At 41.0% G+C, this 26,148-nt stretch overlaps 1 protein-coding gene across 4 annotated transcripts in view; it reads right to left on the reverse strand.

Moving 5' to 3' along the window:
- Window positions 1-3,424: 3,424 nt before the first annotated feature.
- The window catches only part of spdl1 (spindle apparatus coiled-coil protein 1), a 56,123-nt gene continuing 33,399 nt past the window's right edge, over window positions 3,425-26,148 (reverse strand). For 3 of the 4 annotated variants that reach the window (XM_072472908.1, XM_072472907.1, XM_072472906.1), the window contains exons 8-12: window positions 25,233-25,373; window positions 24,624-24,727; window positions 22,239-22,426; window positions 14,789-15,152; window positions 3,425-5,240 (exon numbers count right to left, since the gene is read on the reverse strand). In XM_072472908.1, the coding sequence (XP_072329009.1) occupies window positions 5,084-5,240; window positions 14,789-15,152; window positions 22,239-22,426; window positions 24,624-24,727; window positions 25,233-25,373 (954 nt within the window). In that variant the 3' untranslated portion in view covers window positions 3,425-5,083. Of the gene's footprint in view, window positions 5,241-11,745; window positions 13,557-14,788; window positions 15,153-22,238; window positions 22,427-24,623; window positions 24,728-25,232; window positions 25,374-26,148 lie in introns of those variants that run through there. The other variant, XM_072472909.1, reaches the window with a different exon arrangement.

Genomic DNA, 26,148 nt, shown 5'->3' on the forward strand with positions numbered 1-26,148 from the left:
ATTCTAATATTTTAAAAATAAATTTAGAGTGCCCAATTAATTTTTTCCAATTAAAGGGCAATTTAGCGTGGCCAATCCTACCTTGCACATCTTTGGGTTGTGGGGGTGAAACCCATGCAAACACGCATGCAAACTCCACATGGACAGTGACCCAGAGCCAGGATCGAACCTGGGACCTCGGCGCCGTGAAGCAGCAGTGCTAACCACTGCACCACCATGCTGCCCCTCCCACATTTGAACATAACCACCAAGCCAAGGAATCAACCCTGATTCAAATAAGTGCAGGAAGTCATGTCAGGAATAGCACCAGGCATTCCTAAATTTGAAGTCAATTTGGTGAAGCTACAACACAGGACTACTTGCATGCTGAACAACTGAGCAGCAATAGACAGAGCTAAATTATTGCACAACTAATGGATCAGATCTAAGCTCTGCAGTCTTGTCACATCTGGTCATAAATAATGATGGACAATTAAACAACTCGCTGGAAAGGAGATTCCAGAAATATCCCCATCCTCAAATGATGGGGGGGGGGGGGGGGGGGGGGGGGAACCAGCACAGAAGGACAAAAGAATTTGCAAAAATCTTCAGACAGAAGTGCCAAGTGCATGATCTATCTTGGTTTCCTCTGGAGGTCCCCAGCATTACAAATACCAGTCTTCAGCCAATTTAATTCACTCCATGCAAGTCTGGGAAGGGAAGGCACTGGATACCACAAACAGCGCTGACAATATTTTGGGAATAGTACTGAAATCCTTGTGCTCTGGAGCTTACCACACCCCTAGCCAAACTGTTCCAGTACAGCTACAACACTGGCATCTATCCAGCAATGTGGACAACCAGGCTCATAAATCCCCTCCCACCCCCCAAAAAAACAATAATCTAATCTCAATCATCAGTAAAGTGATGGAAAGGTTAATCAACAATGCCATCAAGTGGTACTTGCTTAGCAACAACCTGCTCATTGGCATTCAGTTTGAGTTCTGCTATGGTCACTCAGCTCCTGATTACAGCATTGGTCCAAACATGGACAAAAGAGCTGAAAAGGTGAGGAGAGAATGGCTGCCCTTGACATCAAGGCAGAATTTGACTAAGATTGGTGTCAAGGAGCCCTAGTAAAACATTAGCCAAATCGAATTGGCAGTAGAAACTTTACACTGGTTGGAGTCATACGTATCACAAAAGGAAGATGGTTGTGATTGTTGCAAGTCAATCATCTCAGCTCAAGGATATCACTTCAGGAGTTGCTCTGGGCAGTGTGCTATGCCTAACCATCTTCAGCTGTTTCATCAATGACCTTCCTTTCATCAAAGGTCAGAAGTGGCGGCCTTCGATAATGGTTACTCAATGATCAACACCATTTGTGACTCCTCAGATACTGAAGCAGTCCATGTTCAAATGCCGCAAGACCTGGACAGCATCCATGCCTGGGCTGGTACGTGGCACCACACAAGTGGCCGGCAATGACCATCTCCAACAATGTTAATCTAAACATTGTCCCTTGAAAATCTAACCATCATCCCTTGACATTCAATGGCATTACCATCGCTGATTCCTCCATTATCAACATCCTGGGGATTACCATTTACCATAAATTAAACTGGATGAGCCATATAAATAGAGGTCAGAGGCCGAGAATCCTGTGGAGTGTAACTAATCGCCTAACTCCCCAAATCCTACATGGCACAAGTCAAGGGTGTGATGGAATACTTTCCACTTGCCTTAATGAGTGCAGCTCTAACAACAAAGAAGCTCAACACCATCAAGACAAAGCAGCCAGCTTGATTGGCACCCCCATCCACAAACATTTACTCCCTTCGCCACCGATGCAATGTAACGGCAGTGCATACCATCAACAAGATGCACTACAGGAACTCACCAAGACTCCTTCGACAGCAACCTGAAAACCCATGACTGCTGCTATCTTGATGAACAAGGGCAACAGACACATTGGTACTCCACCACCTGGAACTTCCCCTCCAACCAACTCACAAGCTTGACTTGGAAATATATTACCATTCCTTCACTGTCGCTGGATCAAAATCCTGGAACTTCCTCCCCAACAGCACTAAACTTGGCTGCGAGCGTAGAAATCCAAGAGACTGTCAAAACAAATGAGCCCCAGGGAAAACATTGTTTGATTCACAGTTCGATCTCTCCTGTTAATTTCACAATGTTTTTTCACACATGATAGAGGTTTCAATTGCTTGCAGTTTCATCCATTGATACTTTAAGTGGTCTAAATGAGTTCCACTTTTATTGGACTATTAGGGAGTTTGGTTTAAAAAAAAGGGTGGAAAGTTATGACTTTGATTTTTAAAAAAGCTTTCATTCATTACACACCCTATTGTCACAATGGGGTTTATTGGTTCTGTGGAGTGTATTGTAAGTGAATGGACAATGAGGTGCCCTCATTTTCCATGAGGAAGACCACCGTTTGAACTTGCCTTCAAAAAGGTTCTCTGATACAGGCTGATACCTTGAAGGCACCGTGAACTAGGAATCCACAAAAATTGCAGAGGATATGTCTATCCCCTCAAAAGGAGCCGGCCAGGGCAGGAGTACAGGATGCGGCTTACAACCCAAACCAGCTCTTACCTTTAAAATGCTCTACTGAAAATCAGAAATCCCCTGAATGTGGTCAGCAACCCTGGAATTTGGTCTTGTTCATCATTTTCACCCCTCCAACAAGTCTCCCTGACACCATGAAAATTCAGTCAATTATTGCTCAACTCCACAAATTCCACTTGACCTGGTGAGTATTTCCAGCAATTTATTTATTTCATATTTCCAGTGTCCGCAGTATTTTGCTTGTTATTACTGTGCATAATTAGCACATTAGCTTAAATATTTGTGCTGCATGTATAATCACAAATTGCTTCCAACATCACAATCAATATAGACCTATTATCACCGGTTGTATTGCACAGGGTCTAAAGTGATCAGATTTGGTACAACCCAAGTTTGGAAGGTGCATATTTATTACCACGGAATAAATTAGTTTGAATAAACATAGTGCAACCCTGCTTTATTGAAAGTGAAAGCACTGACCTGCTAAAAAAAAAAAAACAGAATTTTCTTGTGCTCGTGGTTGCCAGTGCAATAAAATTACAAACACTAGTTTGGAGCTGGTGTCGGCCAATCAGCCAGTTCTATCATTCAATAAGAAAGATAATGCTTGATCAATTTGTAGGCTCAATTCGAGATTCAAGCCTACGCCCGATAACCTATAATTGACATTTTTTGCACCATGTGCACACATGACTAGGAACAACTGGAAAGTGCGGACCACACGAATCACGAATGCATCTAGTACAAAAATAATAAGCACGCCCAAAACAGAACTGTATTTCTCTCAAAGCTATAGAATCAAAAGGCAAAGAATGTTAACGACATCCCCATAAAAAGAAACCGAAGAATAAAATGGGATACAAATTCAAATTTTATTTCCATTTTATTTTGACTAAAATACATGGTCAAGCTACCAATATACAAACGTCAAAATGACAAATTTGGACAGTTAGGTTGTGGGAACCAGAAATAGGCCTGGAGGATAAAGACAAAAATTCATGCACTTGAGGCACTGAATAATTAGAGGGAAAACAAAAGGTTGCAAAATTTTAAACTTCACTTTTTCTAAATTTGTAGCAAAGCTAGAGTTGTTTTTGTTAAATAACCACGGTTATGTTGCAGTCCAACTCATAGCCCTGCATTTGTAACTTGCTCAAACTAGTATCAGATAATATTCAAATGATTATGGCAATCCTTTATCATAAAAACATAAATGTGCAGATCATATATAACGGGTATGATCACAATACGTCTGGAGTTCAAGCTAGGCATGCTAGAATATTGTTTTTAATAATCTTCAAAAAACACAACACTAAATAGGATACCAATACTTTCCTCTACCCCCATCAGAGCTATCACTGATCAGATCAACAAGATGGATAGACAGGTCTAGGCTTAATATTCTAGCTGTGCAACAAATAAATTTCTTGGGGCAATAACTCCAATGAAAATAAACTACTGAATCTTTGCAGTCTTGTGGTATTCTAGGACTATTTAGTTTTGCTGTCACGGGAGCACAGCTGGAATGACAAACATTTGCACCCCCTCCCCAACTGCTTTTCACATCAGGAGTGACTGTACCAGACACAACATAGTGGTCTTAAGTGTACTTCCTTATGTCCAACAGAAGCACAAACAGTCCCTGGAAAAAGGGTACCTGTATCACGTTCTGAAGAGCAATGGATAATCTGAGGTGCAATGGATCCAACAGATGAGTGTTTCTTCTGTCAAGAACAAAAAATCTCAAAAGCCAGAGAATCCTACCAAGTGATTCACTTTTAAGAGTTTCAGGTCAGAATTTCCCAGCAGATGTGGCAAACCATTCAAACAGCCAATGACTTCAGTGGGACTGGGCGATCCCACTGGCAGGGGAGGCTAGAAAATTCCAGCCTTAATTGGGAATACAGCTACACATCAGTAATATATTTTCTGACTTCAGAGTCAAAGGAACAGAGGGGAGCCGTAGACTGAAGTTGAGCAATATTTAGAAAAGCAGGAACATAAGTACTTCTCATCGAATTTGATGTTAGAGATTAACAACTTCAAACGAGCCAAGAAAAAAAGCAGCAAGAATTAAGGCTCCCAAATTCCAAAAGGCCTGGATTAATTTTATGGGACCTAGCATTTCCAAAGTTGCTTTTCGAAACCATGAATGCACAGGAGAGTCTGTGCAATTTCTTTTTTTTTTTTTTAAAAAGGCATTCTTTTCCCATTTGATCCTTCTCTCCACCTTATTCTTTCAATCATAGACAGTTAAATCCAAGCTCCTATGTATATCTGGTTATCACAAGATTCAACACACTGCCAAAATGAAATGTGCCATACTGCCATTTTCCATTTACAGTAATACATAATAGAGATGCACATTAAATTTAATTGAGTGCCTGACTTGCAAGTCTCCAAAGTGACAGCTTTTAATATTGTACATGTACAGATACTTACACATGTGCCCAGATAAAACATTGATAAGGGCACTAGTGTCTTCAACATCTAAAATATCTGTATATTTTGTTTACTGTTGGGAACACTGAGATTCAACAGTGGGCTGAGATGACACATGGATGACTGGGTGCAACTTTGGCCGTTTATTCTTCGGTTTCAACTCTTTTGCTTCTTCGTCCACTTCTTCCTCATCTGGCTTTTCTAGCTTCAAATCAGCCCTGGATACCCTACAGGCAGAGTATTCAAATAATCTTCCGAATTAACGGATCGAACATGAGACAAATAGCAAAATCAGAGATTTATCCAGCACCAAATCAGAAACAGCTAATGGGAGGTTATATCCACCACTGGAGACCAAATTCCACAACATTTGGGAATGTTTCAATGTTTTTAGATTAAGTGAGGGAAAACACTAGATAAATCTCCAAACCAGTATACCAAAGCATTTAAAGACAACCTTTATAGAAATTAATTATACAGTTAATGACAGTAGTGATTTAGAAAAGCAATCCCATTTCAAAGATCTGCTGTAATTTCATAATTTGACCATGAACTGGAACGTGACTTGGAATTCAGTCTAGCCCTGTAATCAAAGTGCTGAACAGACAATACAATCATATGGAAATTAGAACACACAATCTGACCAGTCCAGGTTGGTGGTTATCCTCTGCACAAACAGTAATCCTATTCATTTGCCAGTTGTGTTTCCATATCATTGTACTCCATTTCCCTTCAACCTATCTAACCTGCTCTTAAATGTGACATGGTGCCTGCTTCAACAATCAACTTTGATAGTGTTTTTACTGCCTCTTAACTCTTTACATCGGAAGAGGTTTTTTTCCTGCTTGCTGTCCGAAATCTCTTGCACTCCTCAAACATTGGAAACAATGGGCTTTAATCCATTAAAACCCACCCCATCATAGTATAAATTTTTTTTTTTTTCTAATTACATTTTTTTTTCAAATTACACCATAAGAATATCAGCTGCTCTAATCAAACAGCCTCAAACGTTTCAGGACTTGTTATACTCATGCCATTGCAATGCAACTTCACTATCTTTTCTACTGCATCAACGTCCCTCCTATAGGGCATAATTCCCGTACCGGCTTACCCGAAAAGGCGCCAGAATGTGGTGATTAGGGACTTTTCACAGTAACTTCATACTTGCGACAATAAAAGATTATTATTAATTGACCCAACCTTGGAAATACACCGTCACAGGTGAGGAAATAAAAGTTTCTCCTTCTCTGGGTAAACAAATATAGTAAAAATTAAAATTTGATACAAAATTAATATTTTATAGCAAGGGTTCATTAAACCATTGGCAAAAAAAGTTAGAGTGTAATATTGTATAATTTATACTGGACTAAACACACCATTCAATAATTTTTCTGCACAATGGAAAGAGCAGATTTAAAAAAGGCAAGTGTCCAATAAAGGAGCAATACAAGCTTGCGGACAATACACTCCCTATTTGTGAGATCACTTTTGCGTAGATGCATGAACCAGCTTTAATGCTGCAATATCCATTGCACAAATTATAACTCATCACGGGGCATTCGGAATTCCAAAAAAAACAAACAGAACTTGGTTTAATTTTTAAAAAACAGTAACAGGAACTGTATTTTCCCCACAGACAAAATGACAAGTCAGCTTTTGAACCAGGCCATCAAATCACAGCCCCATTGTCACAAAAAATTGAAAACTGATGTAGATCTCCATTACTGCAATTCTGAAGGACTTACCAGTTGCTCAATAGTCTGTCCCAGCTTCTTGAAACCATGCACATTAAACTATACAATCTTGTTTTTCAAGGAGACATTTTCATGAAATTACAGCAGTCTACAAATTAAATTCCTCCAAAAATATTTGAATAAAACACCAAAGTTCTTAAACGTTCACAATTATAGCACTTACAATTAAAAAGAGCATAGATTCTAAAGTATATAAATAAAATCTAATAATAAACCAATTTTATGTCAAGTGGACTAATTAATCCTTTGAGCAGTATCATGAAACTTAAAACCAAAAATTGTAATATTTATTAATAAATGTTTTGAATCATAAGCTTGCTGTTGCTCTGGACACTCATCCTGCACATGTTATAGCAACCATAAAGCAGTCAAAAAGGGTCCACTTAGCACTCAAGAGGGTTAATATTACCAAGAATTGAACTATACCAGTGTCATGCCTTTGTTCAATGCCTATTAAACCATAAGCAGTCCAGTGGTTGAACACAAAATTCAAATCTGGAAACTGCAGTTCCAGCTGGCATTTAGGAACATAGTTCACAAATCTAGTTAGTTATAGTCAACTGGAAATTTGCTCTTTTGGATCACTGGTGACAAAACTAGGGGAAGCAGGCATGCTGAAATCTGTAGAAATGTCGACACTAGTTCTCACTCAACCAGACACTTGGGGTAGGAAACTAGAATTGCAGCAAAATCCAACAGAGAAGGAAGTCACTTGGTCCATGGTGTCTGATTATTTGAAAGAATGATCCATTTGCAACAATTCTCTTACTTCTTCCTCCCCCCAACAGTCCATCAAATCCACACCCACTCCCTACCTCAGTATAGAGCAAACATGCAGTTAGCGCAAGCAATTGAGAAGGAAAATGGTACGTTTATTGTAAGAAGACTTGGTAAAGGAAGATGTCTTGCTGCAGTTGTTCGGGTCTTTGTGAAGCCACACTTCTATTCATGTGTTTTGGTCTCCTTACTAAAGAAAGGATAAACCTGCCGTAGAGGTAGTGTAGCAAAGCTTCACCAGACTGATTCCTGGGATGGCAGGATTTTTGTATGAGGAGATATGGGGTCGACTAGGCCTGGATTGAGAAGAATGAAAGAGGATCTCACTGAAGTGTCTGAGCAAACTGGATGTAGGGATGATATTCCCCCTGGCTGGGCGGGGGTGGATGGAGAATCTTGAACAAGCGGTCACAGTTTCAGTCACACACGAGGGGTGACTACTCTTGGCTACAAGTCAGAAGGTTGGGGATTTAAATCCACCTAAAGCTCAAAGTTGTTTTGAGCGGCACAGCAGCTCAGTGGTTAGCACTGCTGCCTCACAGGGCCAGGGACCCGGGTTCGATTCCGGCCTGAGCGACTGTGTGTGGCGTTTGCACTTTCTCCCAGTGTCTGCATGGGTTTCCCCCGGGTGCTCCGGTTTCCTCCCAGTCCAAAGATGTGCAGATTAGGTGGACTGGCCATAGTAAATTGTCCGGTAGACTGGTGGACCCGTCCACACACGTGAGTATTATGGCCTACTCCTGTTCCTATTTTCGGAGTTCCCTTTTTATTATGACCTTCGGTGACTGAGCACTAAATGAACATACTAACTCACTTTTACAACCCAAGAACGTTTCACCCATTCATAATCAATGTGGAAAATCATGCATTTGTAGTTTGACCATAAATAGGAAGTCAACTCGTTACTGCAAAAGCTACAATGCATCAGTCTGCTTCAAATATTACCAGATTTACTAGGAAAGTAGTAACAGCACAACAAGCTGTTTCATAGAAAATACACATATATGGTGTAATATTAATGCCAGATCCTTTAAGTATTAAGGTGATATGTATCCGAACAGGCACTGGAATGTGGCGACTAGGGGCTTTTCACAGTAACTTTATTGCAGTGTTAATATAAGCCTACTTGTGACAATAACGATTATTATTATTATAAATGATGTGGAGATGCCGGCGTTGGACTGGGGTGGGCACATTAAGAAGTTTTACAACACTGGGTTAAAGCCCAACATGTTTCTTTCGAATCACTAGCTTTCGGAGCGCAGGTCCTTCCTCAGGTGAATGAAGAGGTGGGTTCCAGAAACACATATATAGACACAGTCAATGATGCAAGACGATACTTTGAATGCGAGTCGTTGCAGGTAATTAAGTCTTTACAGGTTCAGACAGAGCGCCTGGAGAGAAGGATAATCACAGGTTAAAGAGGTGTGAATTGTCTCAAGCCAGGACAGTTGGTAGGATTTCGCAAGCCCAGGCCAGATGGTGGCCAAGCAGAAACTGATAGCCAAGTTCCTCACACGAGTATTATTATAAAGATAGTCAGAATGAGGTGTTCAGTCCATTGGTATCAGGAATTAGCTGCTTCAAAGGCTTTCAGAAGGATAGGATTTCATCTGATGCAATTTTTTTAAGAATTCACAATTTCATTTTAAATGAAGCATTACTGGGTTGGCAATGGGCTTTGTAGTAGATTTATAATTTAATAAGTTTTTTTGATGCATTTTATATTTAGCTTGGCAAGGATCATTAATTGGTCCCTACATATTGGAAAGAATTCTATAAAAATTAAGGAAAAAAGTTCCAGGGAATAAAAAGAGAGATTGAAATAGATCCCTCCATTGAGATGTTGCTACTCGACCAAGCACAGTGGTTCATTACTTTGTTTTGTGTTGAAATTTCAATGATTTTCCACTATAATGATCAGTTCATGTATAAAATCCATTCAATGAACCAATAATTTTTCTGACATGAGAAAGTATTTTACAAATATCACTTTGCACACAGACATCAGTGCAACAAAGGATTTGTTTTCTGCCCAACCAATCTTAATTTTAGATGGCCAACCCTTGGTGCATTACTGACTTTATAATCTCTGTAATTGCAGCTTCAATATTTATTTCCTTTGCCCCCCAATTTGGATAAAAGGAAAAAAGCTAGCCCAGGTTTAACATATGGGCTCTATAATTCTTCACAAACTCGGCTTTTTTGCTCTCCACACAAACCATTCAACACATACACTGACCTTTGCCTCTGTCCTTTTACCATCAGTTTAATTTGCTTCCTTGCAATCCAAGAAACTGCTCTATCAGTTCTACAGTTGCCTTCCTTAGCTTTCAGTTTTATCGCTTTGCCAGACCATTTACTCTACTCTCACTCTTCATCCTCTCTCCCTTCTATTCACGTATTTTCTTAGAATAGCATTTACAGTGCAGGAGGCCATTTGGCCCATCGAGTCTGCACTGGCCCTTGGAAAGAACACCCTACTTAAGCCCACACCTCCACCCTATCCCCGTAACCCCACCTAATCTTTTAGGACACTAAGGGCAATTTATCACGGCCAATCCACTTAACCTGCACATATTTGGACTGTGGGAGGAAACCGGAGCACCCGGAGGAAACCCAAGCAGACTCGGTGAGAACACGCAAGCTCCACACTGACACAAGCCAGGAATTGAACCTGGGACCTGGGAGCTGTGAAGCAACAGTGCCAACCGCTGTGCTACCGTGGTTGCATTTCATTCAATGGTATTCTCCGTTTATTGGCTCTTTTTCATCTCCAAATAACTCTCCGTTCCTGGGTTTTCTCATTATCCCCTTCCCCCTCTAGCTCTAATATTATGCCTTTTATCTTTCCTGTCAATGTTCCCAATATTATAGTAATTCCACAAAATTTAAAACTGGAAATCCTTAAGATCACCTTTGTGACTATACAAAACTAACAAATCTCCCAGCTGCTCATGGCAGGTCGAAGGGTAAGTTTCAATAATAATTGAGGGTGCTCATGCCAGCGAAGGAAACCATCGAGCTCACTGATTTACAGTGATTGAGAAATATTTATTTTCATATTTCTACTATCCTTTACCATTTTCAAAATAAAAGTAACATGACAATAATATACAAACGGTTGCAGGAATTTAGCAATATTTGGTAGGGGGAAGTGGTATTCAGCTACACTGGGGATAGTGCTGAGCGGCATGGAAAGCATCTTTCGGTCGGATAACTACAGAAGGGAATGAGTGTTTTACCCAACTAGTACATCCTGCATTACTATAACGCATTAGGGGGAGTAGCAGTCGCTCCCCAGATCTAGCTGCGTTGGTTTGTTGCATTTAACGAGATATGTGCAAATCACCATCGTTGGTGTTTTGAGATTAATAACTTCAAATACAACACTTGTGTATGTAAGAGGAAGGGACTGGCAATGAGAACGTTTACATTTTCTAACAAAACGCTTGATGAAGAAAAGGCCATGTTGATGCCATTTGTTTTTATTTTTAAAAAGATTCAAAAAGAGAAATAGGAAAGGCTACTCATTCTCTTCTTCCATCTTTACCTCTCCACTTAATAACCTTTCTGAAGTTTATATAACAGAATTGCAGTCAAGACAGCCAAATGTGAAATGGGTCAGTTTTTCACACAAGCAAAGACACCAAAAACAAAGAAGCATAAATTTCATCTCAGGAAAGCTTTCAAATTCATTCGTTTTTATTTAAACAATTTTGGGGGGGGGGGGGGGGGGGAGAAAAAAAAATCCAAATTTCTTTTTAAGAATCATTCCCATTAGCTTACATACTCAATTCTGTATCTGGGAAATTCTACACATAACATGCTCATAGTACTGAACCAGAACTTCAATTAAGAGAACTAAACAAAGTATAAATTCTAAGCTCAGGCTTTTGGGAAAATCAGAGGCATTCGGGAAAAAGTATTTTAATATATTCATGTAAAGTTGAGAGAGAATTAGTTTAGTCATATTGCGGTGCAAAACATTTTTAAAAATAAAAACTATTTTGGATATTGGAAATTTCAGTAACTAAAAAAGCAATTGACAATGTAACCTTTCCAAGTAGCATTTTTTATATTGTGATTGGTTCACTAACAACCAATGTTTGGCAACTGTTGACACAGGGAAATGCGATTATAAATTGTTTCCATAGGTACATTTAATCAATGTCAAATATGGGCATTAAAAAATCCAAAATTCATGGTGAAGTATATGTATTTATTGTACATAAAAGGTGCAATTATGCAAGATTTAAAATACATAACTCGTAAATGTTCTCCGAGAATCTTAAAATTGGAACTTCCAATGAGAATGCAGCAGAGAGAAAAAATAATGTGTATGGTCAAATTCATCAGACTAGATATCTGATACAGGGCAGTGAGGGTTCCTTATGCAGAGTTATATTAATATTGCTACCTATCATACAAAGAAAAAACTAAATAATAGCATAAACTAAACTATGGGATACCATATTTATTTGAACAGTGACTCAGGATCAGAGTAGGAACGGAAATGGCAAGTATTTTATATCTGGCCAGCTGTAAGAGCTATGTAGAATATAATCTTGCACTTTATGGAATTAGAAAAGTCAATGCTTCATTAATTTTGTTCAAGTCGGATAGGAACAATTCAACCAGGTGGCTTCCAGTGATTGGTTCCAATGCACGGTTGCCTAGACTGATCATATCCTTTATGGCGTATTTTTACTTAATATTTAAGCATGCCATGCAAAATGTTTTACATTTTGTGCCAGTAGGGAAACGATAAGAAGCCTTTATTATATCAGATTATTCAAGAGGGACACTAAAAATGTAATTGCCCAACTGATTCCCATTATGACTTGTGTGACACCCAGGCTCAAACACCTCAGTTCACCCAAATAAGTTGCAATATGCAATAAGTAGGTCTTTAAATGTTAAAATGCATCTCAATTTTTCTGGAGAGAAAATCTGCTTCACAATACGTAACCAGTAGACATGCATTATTTGTCCACAAGGAGGTGCTACTGCACAGACAGTTTTCCTCAAAATATGGAGCTCCCAGTATTTTTATTCAGCACGAGAAACTGGCATTTAAAATTGCATCGACAACACGTTTTCTGGACCAAATTCATCACGATAGCAAAAGGCTTTGAGACTATAGGTACCTTGGAAATATTGGATTTTGAGATTGTAAATTTGTGTTCATGACATAAAAAGGCAACATTGTTAATAGTTTCTTTTGGAGATCTGCAGTCTGTCATAATGCATCGCAAAACGTTAAGTGCATATGTGGAAGTAAAGCTTCCCTCCGCCACCACCCCAACAGCTTGTTTAACGCTTCCCCAGGAAGACGCTATGTCATATAATCCAGAGTACTAGGGTATAAAATACTGACCATTCAGTAGAAATAGGACAATATGTAGCAGATCAAGCATGTTGAGATATTTCAGAAGACTACATCTTTGGAATTCACAATCCTGGAGAACATACCCTATTTAGGACTTTTTGCTATGAATAAGATGCTGACTGTGTAATGAGCAGCAAGGGCAGTGGAAGAAAGAAAGGTATTGCTAGTTTGCAGGAAGAATTTTTCCAGTGCAGCTACATGCACTACTTTTAAAGAAAATTCTACTAATTATTTAAGCGGGAACAAAAAAATTGCCTCAATGCTGTTCTCAGGAAGTCAGCAATGTTGTATTTATTGCCCATTCCTTGTTGCATGCAACTTCTTAGTTGAGTGCAGGACATGATTACCAGAGACCTAAAATTCTGAGGAGGAGGGAGGGCAGGAGGAGTAAGGAGAAGGTCAAGAGGATAAGAGAGAAGGTATGGGGGCAAAGTCAGCTTTCAGAACGCTTGAGAATTGCAGTCCAAGTACAGACCAGAAAACATCAGATTACATACAGAATTTGTAGCAGTTCACACAGTATTTTAGTGATTGAGCATGAATTTTACTCAGGAAGCAGTCTTTTATCAGATGACCTATATTTTGAAGTGCCAGTTTAGCCCGTTGGAGACAGCACCGATCTAAAGTTGTTTAAGGTAGGAGAAAAGACATAAAAAGGACAAAGAAAAAGATTTCAGAAAGGTTTCCATTTCAAGAATACGTTCAAAGTGCTTATTTTAATATTTGCTACCAACATAATGCAAGTGTGCAATGCAATGATTTTGTTTGAATATCAGTGGTCTAATATAGACAAGCTGATATCAATGACATGCAAAGCTAATCTATTCTGAATTCAAAGTTGCTTTTGTACTGTGCATCAAATTACCTAGAAATTTGAATTAAGCAAATTAAACATGAAGTGCTCTAACAATTCAAATCATTAGGCAAGTTAAAATAAGCAACTTCAAATTACACAATTATATTTGCCACTTGAAATGATACATGACCCCAAAATTGTGGCGTGCAGGATCCTGAAATAAGGAAATGTGATGGAAAAGGGGATGCATCAGTGCAACGAACAAACTCCCATCTTTCTTTCCGTGAGCTCCTGCTTGCAAAAGGCTGTCAAGTGGTGTTCTAGTATCACACATATTGGCTAGATCAAGAACTGCATTGCCAAAAGACTAGAACAGATCACCCAACTGTTTTGGCGACAATTGAACGAGCAGGGAATCCAAACAGTTCGGAAAGCAGAATGCAAAATTGAAAGACAAGCCAAAATGGAATTGATCAGTGTTGACTGTAACTCGTAATACAGAGCTGGGGAAGTGCTGTATTCCAAATCAGAACAAAATTTATGAATTTGAACAAAGTTAGGTAAATTAATTAGGCATAAGTTTGGAATTTATGTATGACACTGGTTTTAGTCCAATTCTTTACACATTTATAGCATTTCAAGCAATTTCAAAAAGAATACAAAAAAAGCTGAGCACATACAGAAGGAAATGGAATGGAAAATAAAATTAGTTTGCATTTGCAGCAATTTTCAAAAAAATTATAGCCAACAAAATAAATGCATGTTCTGGACCATGCTAGCCAGTTTGCATTCCAAAACTGATGGTACTGCAGGTTTGCAGCAAGGCAAGATAGGATCTTACGAGAACACCACACTACCTAGGTCGGTCTCTTCATTAAAAAAACTCTAATCTTGTTATGCAATTTTGAGAGTCCAAGCTTTGGTAACGCAGGGAAAACGGTGAAAATAAAACCAAAGAAACCAAGAACAAAGCACAGAGCATAGTTCATGCTGTAAATAAGGAGTGCAATAGGCCAGTGAAGAATGCTGGGCAAAAGCTGAAAACGAGGCACTGACCTTGGGGAGGGCGATGGCCTAGAGATTTCATTGTTGCTCCGTTCAGATAGCACTTGCACATCACTCGCTTCTTGCAAGATCCGCACTCGTTTCCCTTCTTTAGAAGGTGGCTGTTTAGAGGCAGGTTCCAGTTCTGTAATTTGTTTGTCAATGGCAGAGGCTGGCACTACTTGAATAACTGGTTCAGAGCTTGGAGCCAACATCTCATTATGCAGTACCTCAGTCTGTCCACTTCTGGTGTCAGCTGCTGTATTAGCTGCGAGAGTAGCTTCAACAGGAGTCTTGCTGGATGTCAGTTGAGCTTCTTCGAATACTTCAAACGGAATTTTCTCTTTCTTGTGGTTCTGTGGCCGCTCCTTAACTTCTGGAATTTAAAATTTGCAAGCCACAATTTTAAAGTTGAACACAGACACTTTTACATTCATGTAATAGCCTTATAGTAATTACTGCACTGCCCCAGGCAGCTTGGGTGGAGAGGGAAGGCAAATAGTCAGCTAACAGCTTCACATTTTCAACATCCAGGAAAAAAAAGTTTTTTTTTTTAAAAAAAAAGAGATCTTAAATGGAGCTAGTTATCTTAGTTACTGGTCTTATTAATTACAATCATAGAATCACAAGACGATCGCACCTATGCTGACTTTTCAACAAGAGCATATTGAATTTTTAAAAATAAATAAATTTAGAGTACCCAATTATTTTTCCAATTAAGGGGCAATTTAGCATAGCCAATCTACATACCTGCACATCTTTGGGTTGTGGGGATAAACCCACGGGGGAACCGAGGCCAGGATCGAACCCGGGTCTTTGGTGCCGTGAGGCAGCAGTGCTAACCACTGCACCATCGTGCCGCCCAAGAGCATACTGAATGTACAATAGTTGAACTTCCACACAGAAATGAACATGTTATACTGGGTGGCGAATGTGGAGAAAGTGTGGAGCTGGGTCAGAGGGGTGGATTCTCAGTGGGTCAGAATGGAGGAGAGTTTGTGCAGGGGGTCGGGGCTGAAGGCACTTGTAACAGCGCCGCTCCCGATAGCTCCGGGGAAATATTCAGGGAGTCCGGTAATAATAGCTTCATTGAAAATCTGGAAGCAGTTTCGCCAACACTTTGGGTTGGGTTTAGGGTCAAGGGAAATGCCGATTCGGGGGAACCACAGATTTGAGCCAGGGAGGTGGGATGGAAGTTTTCGGAAATGGGAAGAGAGGGGGATTAAGACGCTAAAAGATTTGTTTCTTCGGGGTCGGTTTGCAGGATTGAGGGAGCGGGAAGCGAAGTATGGGCTAGAGCAGGGAGAAGGGTTTAGGTACATGCAGGTTCGGGATTTTGCCAGGAAGGAGATACAGAGCTTCCCAGAGGAACCGGCCTCCACATTGCTGGAGGAGGTGCTGATGATAAGGGGACTGGAGAAGGGGGCCGTGTCAGCGGTGTACGGAGCTATTTTGGAATAGCTCCACTGGAAGGGATTAAAGCAAAGTGGGAGGAAGAGCTGGGAGAGGTTATAGAGGAGGGGGTCTGGTGTGAGGTGCTCCGGAGAGTGAATGCCTCCACCTCATGTGCGAGGTTGGGGCTGATACAGCTGAAGGTGGTCTATAGAGCGCACCTCACGAGGGAGAGGATGAGCCAATTTTTTGAAGGAGTAGAGGATGTGTGAGAGCGTTGCACCGGGGGGGGGGGGGGGGGGATCACGTTCATATGTTTTGGTCCTGTCCAAAGCTAGGAGAGTACTGGAAGGAGGTGTTTCGGGTAATTTCCAAGATGGTGCGTGTGAAACTGGACCCGGGTCCCCAGGAGGCCATATTCGGGGTGTCGGACCATCCAGGGAGCCAGGGTTGGAAACGGAGGCAGATATCATAGCCGTCGCCTCGTTGATCGCGCGAAGGCGGATCCTGCTGGGATGGAGAGCAGCCTCTCCACCCAGTGCCCTGGCGTGGCGGGGGGACCTGTTGGAATACTTGACCCTTGAGAAGGTTAAGTTCGAACTGAGGGGAAGTTCTGAGGGGTTCTACAAGTCATGGGCACTATTTATTATGCACTTTCAAGAACTGGATAACATTGAACGTGGGGCGGGGGGGCTGGGTAGATTAAGGGTGACTATTAGTAATTCCGGATTCCTTTTTGTCATTTGTTTATGTAAACATGTGGGCTGAGGTTTGGGGGTTGGTGGGCGGATGGGATCGTTGTTATTATGGGGATTGACATATCTTGCTGATTATTGTTTATTGTTGATGGGTGTAAATGTGGGAGAAAATGTGAAAAAGGAGAATTTAAAAAAAAGAAATGAACATGTTATGTAAACTGAGAAAGGAAATCACAAGGTCAGTGAGCCTTCTTACCAGTCTGGCACTATACTGACCATGGGGGTATGACAGTCATGAAAGATCTACACTCCTACCCCATCCCCCAAACTGTACATATGTACGTCACTTGTTTGTATGTGGTAGCAGTAAAAAGCTGACAAAGTTATATCATTGGTCAATTGAAGCAAATAATTCCATTCCTGAATGAACCAAGGCAATGCTGGGAACTAGGAAAGTTTAAATGTATCATTTTCCTTTAATTTTTACATTTAAATGAAATAAGCACAATTTTTACAAAGAAAGAAAGGTAATGAGTTAGTGAAGATTACTCACCGTGTACCACATCATCACACAGGAGCAACAAGCCACTCAACCCTTCCAGCCTATTCCACCATTCAATTAGAAGATGTTTGATCTGCACCTCAAACCATTCTTTCCTGCTTCACTCCATATTGGAAATGTCATTCAAACATACAAATTAGGAGCAGGCCACTCAGCCCCTCCAGCCTGCTGCTCCTCCATTCATTAGAACCATAGAATACCTATAGTGCAGGAGGCCATTCGGCCCACTGAGTCTGCACCGACTCTCTGAAAGAGCACGCTGGCAATTTAGCATGGTCAATCCACCTAACCTGCACATCTTTAGACTGGGAAGAGCACCCAGAGGAAACCCATGCAGACCCGAGGAGAAATCCACACAGACAGTCACCCAAGGATGCAATTGAACCCAGGTCTCTAGCGCTGTGAGGCACCAGTGCTAACCACTGTGCCACCATGCTGCCCAATAAGGTCACGGCTGATCGGATTCCAACTGCAATCCCACATTCCTGCCTACCCCCGTTAAGCTTTCACCCCTTTGTTCATCAACAATCTATCTGGCTCAACCTTAAAAATATTCAAAGTCGGTTTCAACTGCCTTTGGAGGAAGCGAGTTCCAGAGACTCAACACTCAGAAAACTCTCTCCTCGTTTCAGTCAGAAATGAGCGACCCCTTATTTTTAAAACAGATTCGCTGACAAGGAGGAAACATTCTCTCCATATCTAGCCTGTCAATGCCCCTCAGGATCCTTGCTAAATTGTGGTACGTACAACCAAGTAGCATCATGCAAGGCATCACACAGGATTTTGGACTAAATATAGTGTATGTGCAGCTGAGTGAAACATTAAGAGATACCAAACATTGAAAAAAAATAGGTCATATGATAAGCTGCTGTACTGCTCTCAACTAGCAAAAACCTATCAGTCTTCAGTGTTGAAAATTTCAGATGACTTTGCTCCCCAAGATAAACGTGAATATACACACCACTAATTACAATGCGTTTTTCTGGCAGTAATAAACCTTTTTGCACTTACGTTATAATTTCAAGTCAGATTCTAGTGCGCTTAATAAATTGTGGATGCAAAAACAGGACTCAGCATCCAGTTATTAATGTGTACAGAACTGAATGATATCTTCCATGGAAAGCACATAGTGAGATAGAAAGTACAAACATGACTCAACTGCGAAGACAATGAATGGCTCCAAGAGAAAATGACATAAATGTTGCAAACCTCTTACTGATGACAAAAGCTGCATAAATCTTTAATTTGCATTCAAGGTTGGGCGTCATGATGGCGCAGTGGTTAGCACTGCAGCCTACGGCACAGAGGACCCGGGTTCGATCCCGGCCCTGGGTCACTATGGAGTTTGCGCATTCTCCCAGTGTCTGCGTGGGTTTTACCCCCATAACCCAAAGATGTGCAGGTTAGGTGGATTGGCCACGCTAAGTTGCACCTTAATTGGGAAAAAAATAATTGGGTACTAAATTTAAAAAATAAAAATTTACATTCAAGGTTTACAGCTCCAATTTAAGTTATAAACTAGGATTATTTGTCACCATAACATCTGTGAGGCTTGTGCGTATTAAGTGTTAAATTAAGCAAAGTAAATCCATGATTGAATGGCAGAACAGACTTGATGGGCTGAATGGGCTAATTCTGCTCCTATATCCTGTGGTCTAACCCTGCTCCATTGTGCAATAAAAAAGTTTTCACGTTATCTGCAGAACGCAATACAATTATATACACAGCAAAGATGCTACCACTTCCAAACTTTCAGAAGGGTCTGCAGGACTGGCAGCTCAATGTTCCGGGGTACAGATGCTATAGAAAGGATAGAACAGGAGGTAAGAGAGGAGGGGGAGTGGCGTTTTTGATTAGGAAGAACATCACGGCAGTACTTAGAGGGGATATATCCGGGGGTTCACCCACTGAGTCTATATGGGTGGAACTGAAAAATAAGAAGGGAAAGATCACCTTGGTAGGACTGTACTACAGGCCCCCAAATAGTCAGCGGGAAATTGAGGAGCAAATATGTAAGGAGATTACAGATAGCTGCAAGAATAATAGGGTGGTAGTAGTAGGGGACTTTAACTTTCCCAACATTGACTGGGACAGCCATAGCATTAGGAGCGTGGATGGAGGGAAATTTGTTGAGTGTATTCAGGAGGAATTTCTCATTCAGTATGTGGATGGACCGACTAGAGAGGGGGCAAAACTTGACCTCGTCTTGGGAAATAAGGAAGGGCAAGTGACAGAAGTGCTAGTGAGGGATCACTTTGGAACAAGTGACCATAACTCCATTAGTTTTAAGATAGCTATGGAGAATGATAGGTCTGGCCCAAGAGTTAAAATTCTTAATTGGGGCAAGGCCAATTTTGATGGTATCAGACAGGAACTTGCAGAGGTAGATTGGGGGAGACTGTTGGCAGGCAAAGGGACGGCTGGTAAATGGGAGGCTTTTAAAAATGTGTTAACCAGGGTGCAGGGTAAGCACATTCCCTTTAGAGTGAAGGGCAAGGCTGGTAGAAGTAGGAAACCCTGGATGACTCGAGATATTGAGACTCTGGTCAAAAAGAAGAAGGAGGCATATGACGTACATAAGCAACTGGGATCAAGTGGATCCCTTGAAGAGTATAGAGATTGTCGAAATAGAGTTAAGAGGGAAATCAGGAGGGCAAAAAGGGGACATGAAATTGCTTTGGCAAATAATGCAAGGGAGAATCCAAAGAGATTCTACAGATACATAAAGGGGAAAAGAGTAACTAGGGACAGAGTAGGGGCCTTTAAGGATCAACAAGGACATCTATGTGCAGAGCCACAAGAGTTGGGTGAGATCCTGAATGAATATTTCTCATCGGTATTCACGGTGGAGAAAGGCATGGATGTTAGGAAACTAAGGGAAATAAATAGTGATGTCTTGAGAAGTGTGCATATTACAGAGGAGGAGGTGCTGGAAGTCTTAAAGCGCATCAAGGTAGATAAATCCCCGGGACCTGATGAAATGTATCCCAGGATGTTGTGGGAGGCTAGGGAGGAAATTGCGGGTCCCCTAACAGAGATATTTGAATCATCGGCAGCCACAGGTGAGGTGCCTGAAGATTGGAGAGTGGCGAACGTTGTGCCCTTGTTTAAGAAGGGCAGCAGGGAAAAGCCTGGGAACTACAGACCGGTGAGCCTAACGTCTGTAGTAGGTAAGTTGCTAGAAGGTATTCTGAGAGACAGGATCTACAAGCATTTAGAGAGGCAAGGACTGATTCGGAGCAGTCAGCATGGCTTTGTGCGTGGAAAATCATGTCTCACAAATTTGATTGAGTTTTTTGAGGGGGTGACCAAGAAGGTAGATGAGGGCAGTGCAGTAGACGTTGTCTACATGGACTTTAGCAAAGCCTTTGACAAGGTACCGCATGGTAGGTTGTTGCAGAAGGTTAAAGCTCACGGGATCCAGGGTGAGGTTGCCAATTGGATTCAAAATTGGCTGGACGACAGAAGGCAGAGGGTGGTTGTAGAGGGTTGTTTTTCAAACTGGAGGCCTGTGACCAGTGGTGTGCCTCAGGGATCGGTGCTGGGTCCACTGTTATTTGTGATTTATATTAATGATTTGGATGAGAATTTAGGAGGCATGGTTAGTAAGTTTGCAGATGACACCAAGATTGGTGGCACAGTGGATAGTGAAGAAGGTTATCTAGGATTGCAACGGGATCTTGATCAATTAGGCCAGTGGGCCGACGAATGGCAGATGGAGTTTAATTTAGATAAATGGGAGGTGATGCATTTTGGCAGATCGAATCAGGCCAGGACCTACTCAGTTAATGGTATGGCGTTGGGGAGAGTTATAGAACAAAGAGATCTAGGAGTACAGGTTCATAGCTCCTTGAAGGTGGAGTCACAGGTGGACAGGGTGGTGAAGAAGGCATTTGGCATGCTTGGTTTCATTGGTCAGAACATTGAATACAGGAGTTGGGACGACTTGTTGAAGTTGTACAAGACATTGGTACGGCCACACTTGGAATACTGTGTGCAGTTCTGGTCACCCTATTATAGAAAGGATATTATTAAACTGGAAAGAGTGCAGAAAAGATTTACTAGGATGTTGCCGGGACTTGATGGTTTGAGTTATAAGGAGAGGCTGGATAGACTGGGACTTTTTTCCCTGGAGCGTAGGAGGCTTAGGAGTGATCTTATAGAGGTCTATAAAATAATGAGGGGCATAGATAAGGTAGATAGTCAACATCTTTTCCCAAAGGTAGGGGAGTCTAAAACTAGAGGGCATAGGTTTAAGGTGAGAGGGGAGAGATTCAGAAGGGCCCAGAGGGGCAATTTCTTCACTCAGAGGGTAGTGAGTGTCTGGAATGGGCTGCCAGAGGTAGTAGTAGAGGCGGGTACAATTGTGTCTTTTAAAAAGCATTTAGATAGTTACATGGGTAAGATGGGTATAGAGGGTTATGGGCCAAGTGCGGGCAACTGGGACTAGCTTAATGGTAAAAACTGGGCGGCATGGACTGGTTGGGCCGAAGGGCCTGTTTTCATGCTGTAAACTTCTATGATTCTATAAGTTGGCATCAAACCAGTTCAGATGATCTAAAGTCAAATTTTCACTGTCTAATTGTCAGTCACAAGTAATTTAAAAAGCTACACCGTATTCCACAGGCATCAACCTGCCATCAGTTGTACAGTCTTGAAGAAAATTTATGACAAATTGGCTGTACCCTTACTGGCAAGTTTCAGTCAAAAAGCTCCGCAATGCAACCCAACAGAAATACCAGTAATTGGAATAAAGAAATGCTGCTGAGTTTTCAAAACTTTAGATTAATTCATAAATTGGCACAGATACCTTCAGGTTCATATTTAAGTCTCAATTCATCCAGTTTGATTCGAAGTTTCATGTTTTCACTTTGATATTGTTTTAGCTGTCTTTCATTGGCATAAAATTTACGTTCGACTTCTAACACACGTTGACTCTCTGCAAGAGCCTTCATGCGTTGCAAAGACAGCTCATCATTCACGGTCTTATTTTCTTTCCTAGTTTAAAAGAGAGTTTCATTATAATCACAAGTTACCAATTAAATGTCTATTGAAAAATATTGCATTAATTTAGTTCTGAGAATGTGTTACAGCATTTATTCCTCCAAAGACTTTTAAAGTTACTTTTACTCCTAACACAACAATTCCTGTCAATATTCAAATTAATTCAATAGTTACATCAGATAGATCAGGCAATATAGCAGAGGGAAAGGAAGAGATGAGGAAGTTGCAATGAGAAGTAGGTAGAAACACATAGGTATAGCCTACACATATTTAAATGGCACATCCAGACATAACGTTCAATTATCTGCAGTAGGCGGCCTTCTTTCGAACACAAGTAAACATTTAAATGAAAATAAGTACAATGCTATTCAATTGTCAGGCTAAATAGATTTTAAAAACCAAAGTAATCAATCTACCATTAATCTTCATTTGTTCAACTTGCATCTACAAACAAGGAACTTTAAAAATTCATTCATATGATGTAGGCATCACTGGCTAGGCCAGTATTTATTGTCCATCCTGAATTGCCCTCGAGGATGTGGTGATGAGCTGCCTTCTAGAACTGCTGCAGTCCATGTGGCATAGATACGGGCAGAATGGTAGCACAAGTGATTAGCACTGTGGCTTCACAGCGCCAGGGTCCCAGGTTCGATTCCCTGCTGGGTCTGTACGTTCTCCCCATGGGTTCCCTCCGGGTGCTCCGGTTTCCTCCCACAGTCCAAAGATGTGCTGGTTAGGTGGATTGGCCTAAATTGCCCTTAGTGACCAAAAAAGGTTAGAGGGGTTATTGGGTTACGGGGATAGGGCTTAAGTGGGTCGGTGCAGACTCGATGGGCCGAATGGCCTCCTTCTGCACTGTATGTTCTATACACCCAGTGTTGTTGGGGTTCCAGAATTTTGACCCAGTGATATATTTCCAAGTCAGGATGCTGAGTGACATGGAAGGGAACCTCCAGGTGGTGTCCCCTTGTGTCTGCTGCTCTTGTCCTTCTAAATAGTAGCGGTCGTGAGTTTGGAAGGTGCTGCCGAAGGAAAAGTTCCTGCAGTGCATCTTGTAGATGGCACACACAGCTGCCACTGATCATCGGTGGCGGAGGGAGTGAATGTTTGTTGATGGGGGTCAAGCTTGTTGACTGTTTCTGGAGCTGCACTCATCCATGCAAGTGGCGAGTATTCCATCACACTCCTAATTTGTGCATTGTATATACAGGACAGGCTTTAGGAAGTCAGGTGGTGAGTTACTCGCCACAGGATTCCTAGCCTCTTCACCTGCTCTTGTAGCCACAGTATTTGTGTGGCTAGTCAAGTTCAGCTTCTGGTCAATCGTAACCCCCGGGATGTTCATCATAGAGGAATCTGAGATGGTTAGATTCACTCTTGCTGGAAATGGTTATTGCATGGTACTAGTGTGGTGTGAATGTTACTTGCCACTTGTCAGCCCAAGCCTGGATATTGTCCAGGTCTTGCTGTATTTGGACATGTATTTCAGTATCTGAGGAGTTACGAATGGTTATGAATATTGTGCATTCATCAACAAACATCCCACTTCTGAAGGTTATGGATGAAGCAGTTGAAGACTACTGGGCCTAGGACACTAGCCTAAGGAACTCTTGCAGTGATATCATGGAACAGAGATGAATGAACTCCAACCACCACAACTATCTTCCCTTGTGCTAGGTACTACTCCCAACCAGTGGAGAATCCCCCCCCACTCACTATTGAGGCATACAAAGGAATAATGACCACTTGAGTGAACCACCAGCAGGCCTACGATATATGTAATGTCGATATATGGAGGCAATATGTGATGACAAAGGAGAGCAAAGAAACCCCCAAAACAAAATCGGATTTGAATGCAGAGCACATCTCGCCAAAATGCCCCTCAGGTAAAGGCAACAAAATGCACATAACTTCCCTGCAGGTTGTGCCAGAGATCATTTATACATTTACTAAGTAACCATAATTGAGTAGAATGAACTGCGGTGTTCAGTTATGGTTCTTGACTACCAACACAACAGAGCGATCTATGTTCCACTAGCATCTATATACAGTAAAACCTTTTACTTTATGCCAGCAGAACCATCAATATACTCACAACCTCAAACCCAAAGCTAGGACCCAATGAAATTAGGTTCCATTCTCATGGTTACTAAACTTGCAAGCATTGTTCACAATACAATCCAACACATACTTGGCATTGTCTATTTGCAGCTTAAGCAATTCAACGTAGTATTGTCCGTCGCCGTAATCTGAAACATCAACTCCATTATGATAATCCCCAGCATCATAATTCATCTTTAAAAAAAAAAAAAAAAATGTAGGTAATGAGTACATCCAGATAGGTAGGGGGAAAGAGTACTGGATTATCAATATCTTACAACGAGGTTCTGCAATATGTACCTAGAAATCTGAACTAAGCCACCAAGGCCAACAAGTCAAAATTATATTGAGCTACTTGGCAAAACTTAGGGAAAATATTTAAAAAGTGTTCATTTTGCCTGCTGGAGAAAAGAAAACAAGAAAGATTCTCTGCTCCCATAATTATCTTTAAAAATATCAAAAAAGCAAACAGGATTTAAAAATAAACATTTCAATACAATTAAATTAGTCTGCTAATGTCACTTATGTTATTACTAAAGTTGGATGGTGAATCAGTTTTGACATTTCACCTCGTCATCCGAGTGAAACCTTCCATATGCATTTGAAAACTCAGATTATTGTTTTTAACAGGGCAGGAAATAGTGAATGACCAGGCCTAGATCCCAAATTGTCACATATAGCACAAAATAGTTTTATTTACCTCCATTTTCTCTAAGCGTCGCAGTTTTACAACCAGAGCTTGAATCTCATTGTTCTTTTGTGCAAGCATTGATTGCAAGCGCTCTAGTTGTCCAGGGTCCGACTGCAAGCCTTTTATTTGTAACATCGTGGCTATCTGGACCTAATAAAAAAATACAAAACTATCTAAGAGCCCTGAAGACATTAAGCCCATCAGGCATTACTGCAAATGTTTCTGCTGTCTTAAGACTCTTCACAAAAGCAAATCCAACAAAGCATAATCTATTGGAGATGTTTGAAGCTTTAAAGTTAGTTGCCTTTCTATTTTCTATAAATACTGCTCCTGCAAGAGACAAAAGCAGAGTTTAAAGCTAATGCAATGCTTTGAAGCACATACAGACACATTCATGTTTTGGGCCATTTGCACATATCCTGGTATTCTAATCAAGGGCCAAATAGGAAGGGGATTGAAAGTAGAAACCAATTCATTATATTGCTCAGAGCATTTGAACAATTATTCACTAGGTAAACTTTCAAGTCATCACCATACATGTCAATCTACAAAACTCATCATCAGTCTCAAAAAAAGCCTGACAACTTAAATACACATGAATGATGGCAGTGTTTTTTAATAGAAATTTAAAGTGCCCAATTATTTTTCCCCCAACTAAGGGGCAATTTTATCGTGGCCAATCCACCTACCCTGCACTCTTTGGGTTGTGGGGGGTGAGACCCGTGCAAACATGAGGAGAATGTGCAAACTCCACACAGACAGTGACCCGGGGTCAGGATCGAACCTGGGTCCTTGGCACATGAGGCATCAGTGCTAACCACTGCACCGCCGTGTCATCCAGGAAAGGTGGCTGTTTAAAAGGAAAATAAATACATCAGCATTTTCTTTATTATACTGGATTTCATGATTTTTAATGTTTTGAAAT

This window comes from Scyliorhinus torazame, chromosome 13, assembly GCF_047496885.1.
Source record: "Scyliorhinus torazame isolate Kashiwa2021f chromosome 13, sScyTor2.1, whole genome shotgun sequence".
Taxonomy (NCBI): Eukaryota; Metazoa; Chordata; class Chondrichthyes; order Carcharhiniformes; family Scyliorhinidae; genus Scyliorhinus; species Scyliorhinus torazame.